General features: G+C 47.5%; 2 protein-coding genes across 4 annotated transcripts in view; both read right to left on the bottom strand.

The window, feature by feature from the left end:
- The window catches only part of LOC117093611 (zinc finger protein 761), a 30,515-nt gene extending 14,877 nt beyond the window's left edge, over positions 1 to 15,638 (bottom strand). The window contains exon 1 of the mRNA XM_033228961.1: positions 15,586 to 15,638. The gene's annotated coding sequence lies outside the window, so the exon portion shown is untranslated. The remainder of the gene's footprint in view (positions 1 to 15,585) is intronic.
- Positions 1,050 to 4,744, bottom strand: LOC117093642 (tropomyosin alpha-3 chain-like). 3 transcript variants are annotated; one of them, XM_033229070.1, is made up of 2 exons: positions 4,687 to 4,744; positions 1,050 to 3,069 (listed from the first exon to the last, which is right to left on the bottom strand). In XM_033229070.1, exons 1-2 carry the CDS (start codon positions 4,700 to 4,702, stop codon positions 2,501 to 2,503), a joined length of 585 nt encoding a protein of 194 aa, XP_033084961.1. In that variant the 5' UTR covers positions 4,703 to 4,744; the 3' UTR covers positions 1,050 to 2,500. The 3 variants fall into 3 exon arrangements, with proteins under 3 accessions (XP_033084961.1, XP_033084962.1, XP_033084963.1); XM_033229071.1 differs by having other exon boundaries at positions 1,050 to 3,064; positions 4,682 to 4,739; XM_033229072.1 differs by lacking the exon at positions 4,687 to 4,744 and adding an exon at positions 3,422 to 3,569 and having other exon boundaries at positions 1,050 to 3,109.
- Positions 15,639 to 16,486: the final 848 nt, after the last annotated feature.

Raw genomic sequence — 16,486 nt, 5'->3', positions numbered from 1 at the left:
ACATGGGTGGTCAGGTGCCATGTGAGCTGAGATCACACCATTGCACTCCACCCTGCACAACAAGAGGGAAACTCCACCTGAAAAAAAAAAAAAAGAAAAAGAAAAGAAAAGAAAAAAGACTCCATGGGTGCTTTTACAATAGCGTTCCATGTTGGGGAGAAGCTGAGTGTCAGAGAAAACCTGAGGCAGGGCTTGCTAGTCTGACATAATATAAAAAGAGTCTTGGAACATGGCGGGGTCCAGGGTCTAAAACCCCTTGTGGCCTTTGGAACTCCAAGCTTTCCGCCAAAGGGTGGAAGGCTGCCCTGCTGCATTACAATCTAAGCCCAAGGCATAAAACCCTGAAGGGGGCCGGCCCCTCCACACCTGTGGGTATTTCTCACCTGGTGGGATGAGAGACTGAGAAAAGAAATAAGACACAGAGACAAACTAAAAAGAAAGAACAGTGGGCCCAGGGGACCGGCACTCAGCATACGGAGGACCTGTGCTGGCACTGGTCTCTGAGTTCCCTCGGTATTTATTGATCACTCTCTCTACTCTCTTGGTGAGGGGGATGTGGCAGGACTACAGGGTAATGGTGGGGAGAGGGTCAGCAGGAAAACATGTGAACAAAGGACTCTGTGTCATAAATAAGTTTAAGGAAATGTGCTGTGTCTCGATGTGCACATAGGCCAGACTTATGTTTGACTTTACACAAACATCTCAGTGCAGTAAAAAGCAATATTGCCACCAGCATGTCTCACCTCCAGCCTTAAGGTGGTTTTCTCCCATCTCAGTAAATAGAATGTACAATCGGGTTTTACACCGAGACATTCCATTCCAGGATGACCAGGAGACAGATGCCTTCCTCTTATCTCAACTGCAAAGAGGCCTCCCTCTTAAACTAATCCTACTCAGCACAGACCCTTTATGGGTGTCCGGCTGGGGGAGGGTCAGGTCTTTCCCTTCCCACGAGACCATATCTCAGGCTGTCTCAGTGGGAGAAACCTTGGACAATACCCAGGCTTTCTTGGGCAGAGGTCCCTGCAGCCTTCTGCAGTGCATTGTGTCCCTGGGTATTAGAGACTGGAGAATGGCGATGATTTTTACCAAGCATACTACTTGCAAACACATTTTTAACAAAGCACACCCTGCACAGCCCTACATCCATTAAACCTTAAGTCAACACAGTACATGTTTCTGTGAGCACAGGGCTGGGGCTAGGATTACAGATTAATGGCATCTCAAGGCAGAAGAATTTTTCTTAGCACAGAAAAAAATGGAGTTTCTTATGTCTTCTTCTTTCTACAATAGACACAGCCACAGTCTGATCTCTCTTTCTTTTCCCCACAGACCCCTCGTGGCTTGGATGGAATCCAGGGCACAGGGCATAAAACCCCTCATGGCCTCTGGAATGTGCCTAGACTTGCTGGTTCCTTGCTTTTAGCACTTCCAGGCTTATAAAACGGTTTTATCTTAAACTAAAAGAACATGTTCCCCATGATCTCAAGTAGCAGAACATGTTCCATATAAATGCTAAACCACACACCTGTAGATCATGTGCTGGATGCACCACTTCCTTTCAACCCCCACAGTCGCACCACCTGCTTCTTTGTTTGACCACCAATAACTAGTGTGGGCTTCCAGAGCTCGGGTCTTTTGCAGCCTCCATATTAGCGTTGGCCCCCTGGACCCACCTTATGCATCCTTAACTTGTCTTTTCTCATTCCTTTGACTCCACCGGACTTCATAGCCCCTGCGGCCTAATGTTGGGTGTGGCCATCCCAACAGTTCCATGCCAATCCATGCCATCTTTCAACATGAGTCCAGAAGGGATCAGAGGGCCTTGAGGGAAGCATGCACTTAATAGCTCACACTCAAGATGTTCACACATGACATAAGGAAAGAAAACTGAAAAACAGACTAACTGGTTAAACTGCATTTTGACGTTAAGGTAAAAGGTCACTGACATCATTACCAGGTACACACGGACACAATCAACCTTCTGTATTAGGTACCAAAGTTTTCCAATAAATAATAAAGACTGGAAAGCATACAGACCTTGATCTGAACCAGACACAACTAGTTTCAAACAGATACTTTTTGAAATTGTTTTTTAAAAATCTAACAAATTCTGGGGTCAATAGGAAAACAACAGGAAAATACATTTGTAGAAAAAAAAATGATGTGAGCTGATTATAGGATGTGACAAAGGCATCTTTCAGAAGTGATTATTTTATTTTTTTACATCACAACATGCTTTTTACAGACATTATGCATTATGCTCACATTCCCTTAAATGTTGTTTCGAAAGTTCTTAGCCTCTAGCCCAGCTGGAATCTCCAGGAAGAGGCAGAGATAGTTTGGCCAAAAAGACGCAGGGGAGGAGGGAGTGGTGAAAGGAGAAAGCAGCCTTCCAGTTAAAGATCAGCCCTCAAGTAAAGGTCAGCTTCGGGCAGGCTGGCCTCAGGCGGAGTCAGGGTCAGAGGAAGGAGCAGCAGCAGGGGGGAACTGGCATATTCTACATCTCATTCAGGTCAAGCAGAGTCTGGTCCCGCATCCTTTGGGTACAGAGGTGTTCCTCTTTGGTGCATTTCACTTTATCTTCCAAGTCATCAATTGTCTTTTTGAGCTTGGCTACTGATCTGTCATCAAACTCAGCACAGGTCTCTGCCTCCTTGAGATTATCAGTAAGAATCTTCATCTCTTTCTCACATTTATCTTCTTTTTGAGAGTACTTTTCTTCAGCTGCACTCAGACACTTCAGGTTCTGGTCCATCAGTCTGATCTGTTCATCCATCTCCCAGCAATGCGACTCAGCCAGCTCAGCTCGTTCTTCTGTGCCTTCCATGTCTCCTTCAATGATCACCAGCTTATGAACCACCTCTTCATACTTTCTATCTGCCTCTTCTGCAATGTGCTTAGCTTCTTTGAGTTGGAGTTCCATCTTTTCTTCATCTTTTAAGGCTGGGTTTTCAATAACCTTTACACCACTTTCACTCTCATCAGCATCTTTTTCTACTTCCTCCAGCTTTCTACTGCTCACCTTCCGGTTCCTGCTTCCTCCACTTGGCATTGCAGCCTCCTCTCCATGATTATGTATTAAAAAAGAAGTTTTGAAAACTAAGATTTAGGCCGGGCGCGGTGGCTCAAGCCTGTAATCCCAGCACTTTGGGAGGCCGAGACGGGCGGATCACGAGGTCAGGAGATCGAGACCATCCTGGCTAACACTGTGAAACCCCGTCTCTACTAAAAAATACAAAAAACTAGCCGGGCGAGGTGGCGGGCACCTGTAGTCCCAGCTACTCGGGAGGCTGAGGCAGGAGAATGGCGTGAACCCGGGAGGCGGAGCTTGCAGTGAGCTGAGATCCGGCCACTGCACTCCAGCCCCGGCGACAGAGTGAGACTCCGTCTCAAAAAAAAAAAAAAAGAAAACTAAGATTTATCTTGGCTAGGCATGGTCGCTCATACCTGTAATCCCAGCACTTTGGGGAGGCCAAGGCAGGCAGATCACCTGAGGTCAGGAGTTCAAGGCAGGCATGGCCAACATGGTGAAATCTCATCTCTGCTAAAAGTACAAAAATTAGTTGGGCTTGGTGGCACGGGCCTGTAGTCCCACGTACTCAGGAGGTTGAGGCAAAAGAATTGCTCGAAACCGGGAGGCCTAGGTTGCAGTGAACTGAAATCATGCCTCTACACTCCAGCCTGGGTGACTGCACGAGATTCTGCCCCCCCAAAAAATAAAATCAATAACAAAACTAACATTTGTCGCAAACTGCAAAAAATAAAAATAAAAAAATAAATGAAGAGGAAACAGAAAGAAAATAAAGTAAATCTACTACACATGAGAACAAAAGCACTTTTGATGTCCCTTTTGTTTTTTATTTGTCTGTGTATGTGTTTGCTTGTTTTTGTGAGATGGAGACCCACTCTGCCACCCGGGCTGCAGTGCAGTGGCATGATTTTTGCTCACTGCAACCACTACCTCCCAGGTTTAAGTGATTCTCACGCCTTAGCCTCCGCAGTATCTGTGACTACAGGTGCACACCACCATGCCTGGCTAACTTTTGTATTTTTAGTAGAGACCATTGGTTTTCTCTTTCTACCATTAGGTTTCACCATGCTGGTCAGGCTGGTCTTGAACTCCTGACCTTAGGTGACCCACTTGCCTCCATCTCCCAAAGTGCTGGGGTTACTGGCAGGAGCCACCACATTTTGATGTCCCTTTTTTTTTTTTTTTTTTTTTTTTTTGAGACAGAGTCTTGCTCTGTCGCCCGGGCTGGAGTGCAGTGGCCGGATCTCGGCTCACTGCAAGCTCCGCCTCCCAGGTTTACGCCATTCTCCTGCCTCAGCCTCCGGAGTAGCTGGGGCTACAGGCGCCCGCCACCTCGCCCGGCTAGTTTTTTCTATTTTTAGGAGAGACGGGGTTTCACCGTGTTAGCCAGGATGGTCTCGATCTCCTGACCTCGTGATCCGCCCGTCTCGGCCTCCCAAAGTGCTGGGATTATAGGCTTGAGCCACCGCGCCCGGCCTGATGTCCCTTTTAAAAAGTACTATGTAGGCCACGTGTGGTGGCTTATCCTTGTAATCCCAGTATTTTCGGAGACCAAGGCAGGAAGATCTTTTGAGCTCAGGATTTTGAGACCAGCCTGGGAAACATAGTGAAACGCATTTCTACAAAAAAAAAAAAAAAATACAAAACTTTCCTGACTTGGTGGTTCATCCCTGTGATCCCAGCTACTCAGGAAGCTGAGGTAGGAGGATCACTTGAGCCCAGGAGGTTGAGGCTGCAGTTAGAAGAGATCACGCTGCACTCCATCCTGGGTGATAGAGCCAGGCCCTGTCCCAAAGTATTAATTATTAAATATTTAATTAAAATATTATGTAATAACAGAAACTGATTTTTTCCCCCACATCACTGTACCACTTCCTACCCCACCCTGCGAAAAGGGAATAGAGTAATTCACAACTGAATAAGTCACTGCCCTCTGGCTGAATAGGGATCCAAGTGGAAGCTGACCTCTATGCCAAGATTTATAGAATGTACATGCCTTATAGATAGGGATTTTAAAATTCTCAATCTCATCTGTATAATTTAAACAAATTTTAAGTTATTAGATTACATACACAGAAGTCAACATGTCACAAGTAATCATAGCCAATGAACTCACCCACTCGTCTGAACCCAAAGTCCCCCACTCTTTTTATTATTTTGAGACATGGTCTCGCTCTGTTGACCAGGCTGGAGTGTAGTGGCATGATCTCGGCTCACTGCAGCCTGGACTTCCTAGGCTCCAGTGATCCTCCTGCCTCGGCCTCCAGAGTACTTGGGAGTACAGGTGTGCACCATCATGCCCAGTTAATTTTATTTGTTTATTTTTGGCCGAGACGGAGTTCTCACTATGTTGCCCAGGCTGGTCTTAAACTCCTGTACTCAAGCAATCCCCTTGCCCCAGTCTCTGAATTACAGAGACTGAGATTACAGGAGTGAGCCACAGCACCCAGCCCCTTTTTCAGGTACCAATGCAACCTCATATGCAAGAAGAACAAAAATTATTATTTCAGTTAGTTGAAATTCCTGGAGTACAGGCTGAGGACAACCCACCTGGGTTAGCTGTAAATCATGCACCAGTAGTAGCAGAATTAAAACCAGGAGTAATTCCTGTTCGGGTTCATCAGGACCCAGTTCCCCAAAAGTCCATACAGGGCATCTGCAAACATTTAGAACGGCTCCATAAACCTAAGATTTTAGTCCAATGCCAGTCACCTTAAAACACACTGCTTTTGCCAGTTCAGAAGCTGTTGCCAGGGCCAGGTTCTAATGAATACAGGTTGGTGCAAGATTTGCATGCTGTAAACCAGGCCGCGGCAACTATCCATCTAGCAGTACCCAACCCGTATACTTTGATAGGACTTATGCCATCAAGTGCTAGTTTACAGTCTTAGACAAGGATGCTTTCTTTTGTATCTGTCTGGCACCAGTCAGTCTATCTTTGCATTTTATAAGACAAAGAAGCATCACAGCTCACGTGGACTAGACTCCCACAAAGGTTAAAAAACTCCCACAATCTTTTTTCTTTTCTTTTCTTTTCTTTTTGACTCAGAGCCTTGTTTTGCTACCCAGGCTGGAGTGCAGTGGCGCAATCTCAGCTCACTGCAATCTCTGCCCCCTGGGTTCAAGCAATTCTCAAGCCTTTGCCTCCCAAGTAGCTGGGATTACAGGCACCTGCCACGATGTCTGGCTAATTTTTGTATTTTTAGTAGAGATGGGGTTTCACCATCTTGGCCAGTCTGGTCTTGGACTCCTGACCTACTGATCCACCCACCGCGGTCGCCCAAAGTGTTGGGATTAAAGGTGTGAGTCACCATGCCCTGTCCTCTCCCACAATCTTTAGAGAAACATTGGCCTCAGACCTCATGGCCTATATCCTTCCAAGTAACAACTGCGCTTTGTTGCAATCTGTAGATGAGCTTCTTTTGCCAGCCCCAACCTGAGAGGGCTGTTACCGGGAACCTACGATCTCCTACATCTCCTACAGAAAGCAAGTTACAAAATATCAAAAAAGAAAGCCCAAATTTGCCATGAGGAGGTTACATATCTAGGTGTCATAGCAAGCCACGAGGAACACTGGCTTGGCTATGAGAGGAAGCAAGCCATTTGTGCGCTTCGACCCTGACCACCCAATGACAAATAGGAATTTCAGAGGCAGCAAGATTCTGCCGCATCTGGATTCCAAGTTTTCACTGATGGCTAAGCCTTATATGAGGCCACAAGAGGAGGAGAAAAAGGAGCCCTCCTTTGAAAAACTAAGCAAGAAATAGCCTTCAAACAGATCAAGGAAGCTTTAACCCAGGCCCCAGCCTCAAGACCACCAGACATATAGTAATCTTTCTTTCTCTATGTTCATGAACACAAAAGAATGGCTACAGGACTCTGACTCACTTATAGGATCATGGCGTCGCCCAGTGGCGCATTTCTCCAAACAACGCGACTCCGTGCTGTTAAGATGGCCTCTTTGCCTTAAGGCATTAGCTGCCCAACCCTGTTAACACAAGAAGATAGCAAATTCACTTTAGGACAGCAACTAAGCATCCAGGTGCCACATTCAGCCATCACTTGATGGACCAAAGAAGGCATCATTAGTTATCAAACCCGAGGATGACTCGGTACCAAGGGCTTCTATATGAAAACCGTTACATAACTTTAGAACAGTAAACACCCTAAACCCCGCAACCCGCTCCCAGTCAAACCGGGAGCTCCCCGTATGACTGTGTGGAAACAGTGAGATGAGGTGTTCCCCAGTGAGAAAGATCTTACAGACAGACCTCTCCCAGACCCAGATGTCAAGTACTTCACAGGTGGAAGCAGTTCTGTGCTACAAGCGTTCGGCGTGCCAGGTATGCAGTGCTAACACTAGACTCAGTAGTAGAGGCTCAGCCTCTGTCTACTGGAACATCAGCTCAAAAGGCAGAATTAATAGCCCCGACAAGAGCACTGTTGCTAGAAAAGACAAGAAAGTCAATATTTACACTAATTCTCAGTATGCTTTTACTACATTGCATGTACATGGAACTATATATAAAGAGAGAGGACTTTTATCACCTAGAGGCGAGAAATAAAGTACAAAGAAGAGATTCTACAGCTCTAGAGGCTGTATAGGTTCCAGAAAAAGGAGCTGTAATGCACTGCAGAGGGCACCAAAAGGCAAGGACGCCAGAAGCCAAAGGAAACAGAAAAGCAGACAGAGAGGCAACGCGGGGAGCATCGATTACGCTTCCTTTTCAAATGGAAGCCTTAGCTATGCCTCTCTTCCAAGAACCTCCTCCCAAAGACGACCCAAGTTATACTCCAAATCAAAGAACACGGTGTGCCCAGGAGGATGAAAAATACATTAAAAGAAAGTAATAGAAGTTCTTCTATAGGAGAGTAGCCATTCCAAAGATGTTTGTGAAGCAAATTCATCAAGAAACTCATATAAGAAAAACAGTTATAGGCCGGGCGCGGTGGCTCAAGCCTGTCATCCCAGCACTTTGGGAGGCCGAGACGGGTGGATCACGAGGTCAGGAGATCGAGACCCTCCTGGCTAACACGGTGAAACCCCGTCTCTACTAAAAATACAAAAAACTAGCCGGGCGCGGTGGCGGCGCCTGTAGTCCCAGCTACTCGGGAGGCTGAGGCAGGAGAATGGCGGGAACCCGGGAGGCGGAGCTTGCAGTGAGCTGAGATCTGGCCACTGCACTCCAGCCTGGGCGACAGAGGAAACTCTGTCTCAAAAAAAAAAAAAAAAAATTGCAAAAGAAAAACAGTTATGTAGTGATATGTTATATAGTGCCATTTCTTTTTTTTTTTTTTTGAGACAGAGTCTTGCTCTGTCACCCAGGCTGGAGTGCAGTGGCACTATCTTGGCTCACTGCAACCTCTGCTTCCTGGGTTCAAGAGTTTCTTCTGCCTCCGCCTCCCTACTAGCTGGGATTACAGGCACCCGCCACCACGACCGCCTATTTTTTTTTTTTTTTGTATTTTTAGTAGAGATGGTTTGTCACCATGTTGGTCAGACTGGTCTTGAAATCTGGACCTCATGATCTGCCTGCCTCGGTCTCCCAAAGTGCTGGGATTATAGGCATGAGCCACAGCGCTGGGCCACGAAAATGCCATTTCTATGTGCCGTGGCTCTCTGCTGTCACTCGAGCTGTTTGCCAACAATGCTTAACCTGTCCTCAGAATAACCCACGACAGCGGCCCACTCAACCCCAAGAATTCAAGAAGTAGGAGCCAGGCCTTGTGAAAACTTGCTTATAAACTTTACTGAACTGCCCCATGCCAGAGGCTATGGGCATATGCTCGAGATTATTTGCACCTTTTCAAGATAGGTTAAGGCTTTCCCCACCGGGACAGAAAAAGCAGAAGTGACTAAAATACTGATAAAAGACATTATCCCCAGGTTTGGACTGCCTCTAACTTTCAAGTCAGACACTAGGCCAGCATCTGTAGCTGAAATAGTTTAAGATTTTACAAGACTGCTAAAAATAAAAGAGAAGTGACACACAGACTGTCAGCTGCAAATTTCAAGGAAAGTAAAATGTATGAACTGGACACTGAAGAAGCTACTGAAGAAATACTGCCAAGGAATTCATCTAAGATCAGGTGTTTCCTATGGTCGTCCTCCGACTCAGGTGCACCCCCACCAAACAAACTAGGTATTCACCCTATGAAAGTTGGTTCAGTCAGCTTTCTCCAAGCATAAGTCAAATTAAAAGTCAACTCCAACAACTAGAGGAATTAACTTTAAGAAAGCAAGGCCGGGCGCGGTGGCTCAAGCCTGTAATCCCAGCACTTTGGGAGGCCAAGACGGGCGGATCACGAGGTCAGGAGATCGAGACCATCCTGGCTAACACGGTGAAACCCCGTCTCTACTAAAAAAATACAAAAAACTAGCCGGGCGAAGTGGTGGGCGCCTGTAGTCCCAGCTACCCGGGAGGCTGAGGCAGGAGAATGGCGTAAACCCATGAGGCGGAGCTTGCAGTGAGCTGAGATCCGGCCACTGCACTCCAGCCCGGGTGACAGAGCCAGACTCCGTCTCAAAAAAAAAAAAAAAAAAAAAAAAAAGCAAATGCAGGCTTTAAGAATAGCCATGCAAGAAGTCCATCACTGAATGCGAGAAACAATGCCCATAAGTCTGACAGATCCAGTACACTCCTTTAAACCTGGAGACTCTATTTAGGTTAAAAAGTAGAATCCAAGGCCAGGCGCGGTGGCTCAAGCCTGTAATCCCAGCACTTTGGGAGGCCGAGACGGGCGGATCACGAGGTCAGAAGATCGAGACCATCCTGGTAACACAGTGAAACCCCGTCTCTACTAAAAAATACAAAAAACTAGCCGGGCGTGGTGGCAGGTGCCTGTAGTCCCAGCTACTTGGGAGGCTGAGGCAGGAGAATGGCGTAAACCCGGGAGGCAGAGCTTGCAGTGAGCTGAGATCTGGCCACTGCACTCCAGCCTGGGCGACAGAGCGAGACTCCGTCTCAAAAAAAAAAAAAAAAAAAAAAAAAAAAAAAAAAAAAGTAGAATCCAGCTTCTCTAGGACCCTATAGGATGGGCCCTATACTGTAATCTCATCCACACCCACTGCTGTTAAACTTGCAGGAATCGTACCTTAGATCCACCAGTCAGCTGAAACCGGCAGCTCAGGACAAGTGGACCAGCCAGCAAGACCCAGATCATCCAACTCGGCTCATCCTGAAATGAGACCAAGCTGCTGCTGAGGACGACAGCCCTGCTCTGCTCACTCCAGAGGCTGACCAGTCTATGCATGGCTGAAGCTGGAGGGGATAACAAGCCCTGCTCTAGTCACACATGGGAAGCTGACTAGTCTATGCACAGCCAAAGCTTGAGGATTCCTCAAGTAAGTAAATGTGGTTAGAAATCTTAAGACTAGTAGTTTTCCTTGTAATATTAACTGTTTCATTCTTGTTCTGTCATTGTGTTCAACCTCCTCCCCCAGGCAAGGCCCTCTTCTGTCCTTGCTGGATGTGAATATGCTGTCCATTGTTTTGCTGTTGTTACCCCCCCTTAACCATGTTAGAAGAAGCACCTATAGAAACGTGCCCCCACTGCACACATACTACCTGCTCATATAACTATGACCACTGAATAACTAACACTCTATTGTACCATACTTATTATGAGTGTACAAGGACTCACTTAAGAACTTGTACTTATAAAGGCCAGGCACGGGTGCTCATGCTTTTAATTCCAGCCCTTTGGGAGGCCAAGATGGGTGGATCACCTGAGGTTGGGAGTTCAAGAGCAGCCTCACCAACATGGAGAAGCCCCATGTCGAATAAAATACAAAATTCAACAGGCATGGTGCTGCATGCCAGTAATCACAGCCTTTCGGGAGGCTGAGGCAGGAGAACTGCTTGAACCCAGGAGGTAGAGGTTGCAGTGAGCTGTGATCACGCCATTGCACTCCAGTCTGGGCAACAAGAGCAAAACTCCATCTTTAAAAAAAAAAAAAAGACTTTTACTTATAACCAGACCACCCAATTACTCAATTTGTGACCAGGAAATAACCAACCTGATGTATGTTACAACCGCAAGTTTTCACCTGGTGAAGAGTTTAAAATTCGTGCAAGGTCAAAAGAAAGTCCCCTCTTAAACTAAACCAAGGTCCCTCCCTTTTACCGAGGGCCTATTTCTCTGTATTTTGATGCTTGTCCAGCAGCAGACCCAGACTCACCTGTCTGTGGTAACCTACCTGTACAAAGATACTATAGAAATGACTATAAATACGTATGCGTGCCACCTTGTTCCCCTGGGACGCCAGAAAAAGATGGTGAGTATTGCATATCGCGGCACCCCAGCACACAACAAAGGCCAATTATGCTTACCGAAATGCCGGCAAAACCAGATTGTCAAACAAAAACCTGTCGTCCTGTAAACTGCACCATTCTAAAGCCAGACTTACCCATGTGGACTGCGGGGTACCCCACACGTCTCCACACACCAATGATTCCGAGTCTTCAAATCATTCCATAAGCACGTAGACCAGAAGTTACCACAGTCTCCTCCTTGAGCTCAAAACCTGTTTGCTCGGGTAGCTGAAAACATTGCTAGCAGCTTAAGCATTTCCTCATGTTGTTTGTAGAAGGACTAACATAGGAGACCAGTGGCCTTAAGAAGCAAAAGTGTTAATGTCACAAGGTAATGTAACTCTAACAGACTCTTCCCCCGAACCGATGCTGACATGTTCAAGCGCCTCGCTCTTAAAAACTTCCATTATCTGGCCGGGCGCGGTGGCTCAAGCCTGTAATCCCAGCACTTTGGGAGGCCGAGACGGGCGGATCACGAGGTCAGGAGATCGAGACCATCCTGGCTAACACGGTGAAACCCCGTCTCTACTAAAAAAATACAAAAATCTAGCCGGGCGAGGTGGCGGGCGCCTGTAGTCCCAGCTACTCTGGAGGCTGAGGCAGGAGAATGGTGTGAACCTGGGAGGCGGAGCTTGCAGTGAGCTGAGATCCGGCCACTGCACTCCAGCCCGGGCGACAGAGCGAGAGTCTGTCTCAAAAAAAAAAAAAAAAGAAAACAAAAACTTCCATTATCAGGAGATACCGTGCTGTTCGCTAAGGAAAAGCTTTTACGGACTCAGTAGAAGAATTCACTTGTTTACGACAGCAATAGTATAATAAAACACTAAAGAAAACTTCGTGGCAAGGCAAAGATGACTCCAGATCACCTCATCCAAATCCATTCTCCCGTTTCTCTTCCCTAAACCACACCTAGTATCAGCTTGAAGCTCCCAATACCTGGCAAGCCCCCTCCGGTCTCTATTAGATCTGTGGGCCGTGTGCTACCGCCAGCTGCCAGGAAAGTGGACAAGGGCTTGTGTACTTGAAACAATTAGACCATCTTTCTTCTCACTCCCACTGCAACAGGGAGAAACTTGAAGGTATGCTGTCTACAATAACATTAAAGAAAAAAACAAAAGAGATATAGACATAAGAAAAGACATAAAGATAGAAGATTAGAAAGACACAGATTGGCCCCTATGGAGAAAAGAGAGGTCAGCCTGTTACTGTGTTTATAGAGAAAGAAGTAAATTTAAGAGACTCCATTTGCCTCTGTATTTGAGATGCTGTTAATCTGTGACTCTACCCCCAATCTTGTCCTTGCTAGAGACATCGCTGTGTTAATTCAAGTTAAAAGGATTTTGGGCTGTAAGGAATGTGCTTTGTTAGGCAAATGCTTAAAGCCTGCTTGTGGTTAAAGGCCATCACCATTCTCTTAAATCTCAGTAAAAGAAAAACATCTGGCCGGGCGCGGTGGCTCAAGCCTGTAATCCCAGCACTTTGGGAGGCCGAGACGGGCGGATCACGAGGTCAGAAGATCAAGACCATCCTGGCTAACATGGTGAAACCCCGTCTCTACTAAAAATACAAAAAAACTAGCCGGGCGACGTGGCGGGCGCCTGTAGTCCCAGCTACTCGGGAGGCTGAGGCAGGAGAATGGCGTGAACCCGGGAGGCGGAGCTTGCAGTGAGCTGAGATCGGCCACTGCACTCCAGCCTGGGCGGCAGAGCGAGACTCCGTCTCAAAAAAAAAAAAAAAAAAAAGAAAAACATCTGTCTCCTGCCCGACCCTGGGTAAATGGAACATCTCCGTGTATCTGTATGTCTTACTGCTGATTTACTCCCTTATCTTTTGAGCAATAAATACTGAGGGAACTCAGAGGCCAGTGCCGGCGTGGGTCCTCTGTAAGCTGAGCACCGGTCCCCTGGGCCCCGCTTTTCTTTCTCTATACTTTGTCTCTGTGTCTTATTCCTTTTCTCAAGTCTCTCGTTCCACCTAACGAGAAGCACCCACAGGTGTGGAGGGGCAGGCCACCCCTTCAGGCCCCTGAAAGACTAATTCAGTACTCTAGGCCAGCTACCTGGGCACAAGGTAAGTCATAAAGCTACCACACCCCAATTTACACGCTAACTGCATCACAAAATCGCAAGCAGCACGTGAAATCATCACTAATGAAACAGAAAATGCATTCGACTTACTGGCCCAGCAAGCCATGAAAATGAGACATGCCATGTACCAAAACAGATTCACTTTAGACTACCTCCTAGCCCAGGAAGCAGGAGTATGTAGCAAGTTTAATCTAACTAATTGCTGCCTAGAAATCCACGACAATAGGAAAGTTATTATAGAAATAACTGACAAAATTAAAAAATTAGCCCATGTATCAGTCCAGACTTAGACAAAGTAGACTCCTGAGTCCCTCTTTAGAGGCCGGTTTTCCTCCTTCAGTAGATTCAAAACCTTAATAGAAATGGTTCTAGCCATACTAAGAATTTGTTTATACTCCCTTGCCTCTTACCTCTCTTGTTAAGAACATTCAATCAATGACAGAAGCAATTGCAACCAGGCAGACTACCACTCAGCTAATAGCTCTGTGTGAGTATCAGCCTGTGCCTAAAGAAGAAAACCTGCTCTTTCATGAGGAATCCAGTAACAGTGATGCTTTCCATTAAAATCTTATTTATAACAAGCATCTAAGGGAGGAAACTGAGGCAGAAAATTAAAAAATAAATATGCATTCATTCACTCCAAGAAAAGTAATGGGCAAGGCAAGTGTTAAAATGAAAAGAAGAACCAGTTTTCCTCTGCCTAGCAAGCTCACTTCAAGGACAGTTATAAGATAACGCTGTTTATGAAGTCAAAGCCAAAGGAACGGGCTCCAGACAGCCCCCCACCTTCCCAGAACAAGAGTGAAGAAAAAAAAAGGACAAATGTGTGTATTTAGCTGTTTTTGTTTTTCTTTCAACGCAGCTACAAGGCCACCAGCGATGGAAGGACACAAGTTACGCTATGCTATAGATTACGTGACCTATCAATATATGATTAACTGCTTTTATTCTGCAGTTTTGAAACCAAAAAACCCCACTCTGTGTCTGTTGAAATGCTCAGCTTTTTAGATGTAAATCCACTGAGCCAGTGCCTACTTTAAATAAACACCCTTCTGTCTCCCCCATATCAGCCTCTCTAGTCCTCAGCTTCCCACAACACCATCTCTGCGCCTCCTCTGCCCTCTCCATTAAATTCCCTCTTCCCTGTTATACCCCCCTGACCCCACTCTCTGGCAGCCTAGATCCCCAGGTGTCCTCCCTGCTGTGGTTCTCCCTCTGTTCTCCTTGCCACCAGCACCACTCTGCTCTGTCTGCCCCGGCTCCAAATGCCTCCTCCTCTCGCTCACCCTGATGAGCCTTCCTCTTTGCTGCCCTTCTCCCTACATTGCTGTCCTTCATCTCTCTGTACATCTAGCTTTTCTCCTCCTGCTGTCTTATCGTTTTCTTTCCACTTTTGCTGTCTCTTGGCAAATCCCTCACCATCCTCTACTTTGCCATCTGTTGTGGGTCTTTCTCATTCTTCTTTTCTGTCTCAGGTTTTCTACTGCTCTCTCTCCGTCTCCTGATCCCTTTGGCCCACACAATCACAGGAGGGTTTGGAGTAAGACGCCTGCATCCCTGGGGTGCGCATTTTCCAGGGGCTGGAGCTGGGCAGGCAAGAACACCCCGTGTCACAGGGCGGGCCCCGGGCACCTCCCCAACGCGGGCTCAGGAGAAGCGGCGACTGTGGAGGGGAGACCTGTGGAGCAGCAGGGCCCGGCACGAGGACGGGGGTGAAGGGGTGACGGCGCCTTAAGACAAGGGTGGGGTCTGCAGGATCCAAGGACAAGGCAGAGGACGCGGCCTTCCCGGGACTGGGGCAGCGGCGCTGCGCTTCAGGGGCCTACGAGGGCAAGAATCCACCTCTGGGGTGAGGACTTTAAAAAGCGCGCGGCGGGAGGAGTCAGAAAAAGGTTCAGAACAGGAAAACTACGCGATAGAAAGTGTATACATTGCCCTATAGCAGAAAGACGCCGGACGGGACCAGCCTCAGGGCGACCTTAAACCCAAAAGGAAGCGACCCCCGGCCTCTCACGGGGATGTCTCAATTTGCTCTGGGTGAAGGAAGACGGGCGAGAATTTCCAGGTTTGTGGGGATCCCACGTCCCAGGTACAGAAGAGCCGGAAACCTGGGAAGTGCAGAGTTAATACAAGACATAGTGAAACTCACGCGCCCCGGCAGGACCGTCACTCCATGCCATCCGCTTCCGGGTCTGCGCCAATCTGGGCGCACAGGACAGAAGCCAGGCCTGGGCGGGACCCTCGAGGAGGTGGGCGGGTCCTGGGCGAGGTAGGGGCGGGACGCGAGGCGGAGAGACCTTGCCCTTTAGAACCCGCAGAGGGCGGGGCCGGGGCGGGACCTGTGCGTCTCTCAGGCTTTTTCCCAGCACCTCTGTTTTGGGGTTTTGGAGGCGAGACCGGCCAGGAAGGCTGAGGCATGATTCAAAACCCCTGGAATTGACCGGAACGGGGATGCAAACTAGAATGTAAAATGCAAGGCCCGGCCTGGGCGGAAGGTAGGATTTCATGCTGACCGCCCACAAAACAGAACAGAAATCCTCTCCCTTTCTATTCTCCATTCACTCGGGAGGGAGAGTCCACCCTGTGCTCAGCTTCAGAGACTTCCCTAGGACCATCGCCTGGGATGCAGGACGGAGTGCTCAGGTCAGCGAGGGAGGACCTGCTGGATAAACACAGCAAAGATGCGGGCTCGGGGACGGAAGCCTGAGGTCCCAGCTACTCAAAAGCAGCGGCGGGAGGATTGCTGAGCCTGGGGATCCAGGCCAGCCTGGGCGACAAAGTAACACCCTCTCCCGCAGGGCTCCCTTTGTCTCTCTCTCTTTTTTTCTTCGTTTTCTTTTAACGTTTTGAAATAAAATTTTGATGGTGTGAGATAGGGATCCAACATTATTCTTTTCCTTGTGGTTATCCAGTTAGTTGTCCCAGCACATTTGTGGAAGAGATCTGTTACTTTCTTTTCTTTATTTACTTATTTCTTTTCTTTGGTTTGAGACAGAGTATTTCTCTGTCGCCCAGGCTAGAGGGCAGTGGCCCGACAGATCGCGTCTGGG

Source organism: Trachypithecus francoisi, unplaced genomic scaffold (genome assembly GCF_009764315.1).
Source record: "Trachypithecus francoisi isolate TF-2019V2 unplaced genomic scaffold, Tfra_2.0 Lachesis_group12, whole genome shotgun sequence".
In the NCBI taxonomy this organism is placed as follows: domain Eukaryota; kingdom Metazoa; phylum Chordata; class Mammalia; order Primates; family Cercopithecidae; genus Trachypithecus; species Trachypithecus francoisi.
The sequence above is the reverse complement of the archived record's forward strand: the minus strand, read 5'-3'. Positions and strand labels throughout refer to the sequence as shown.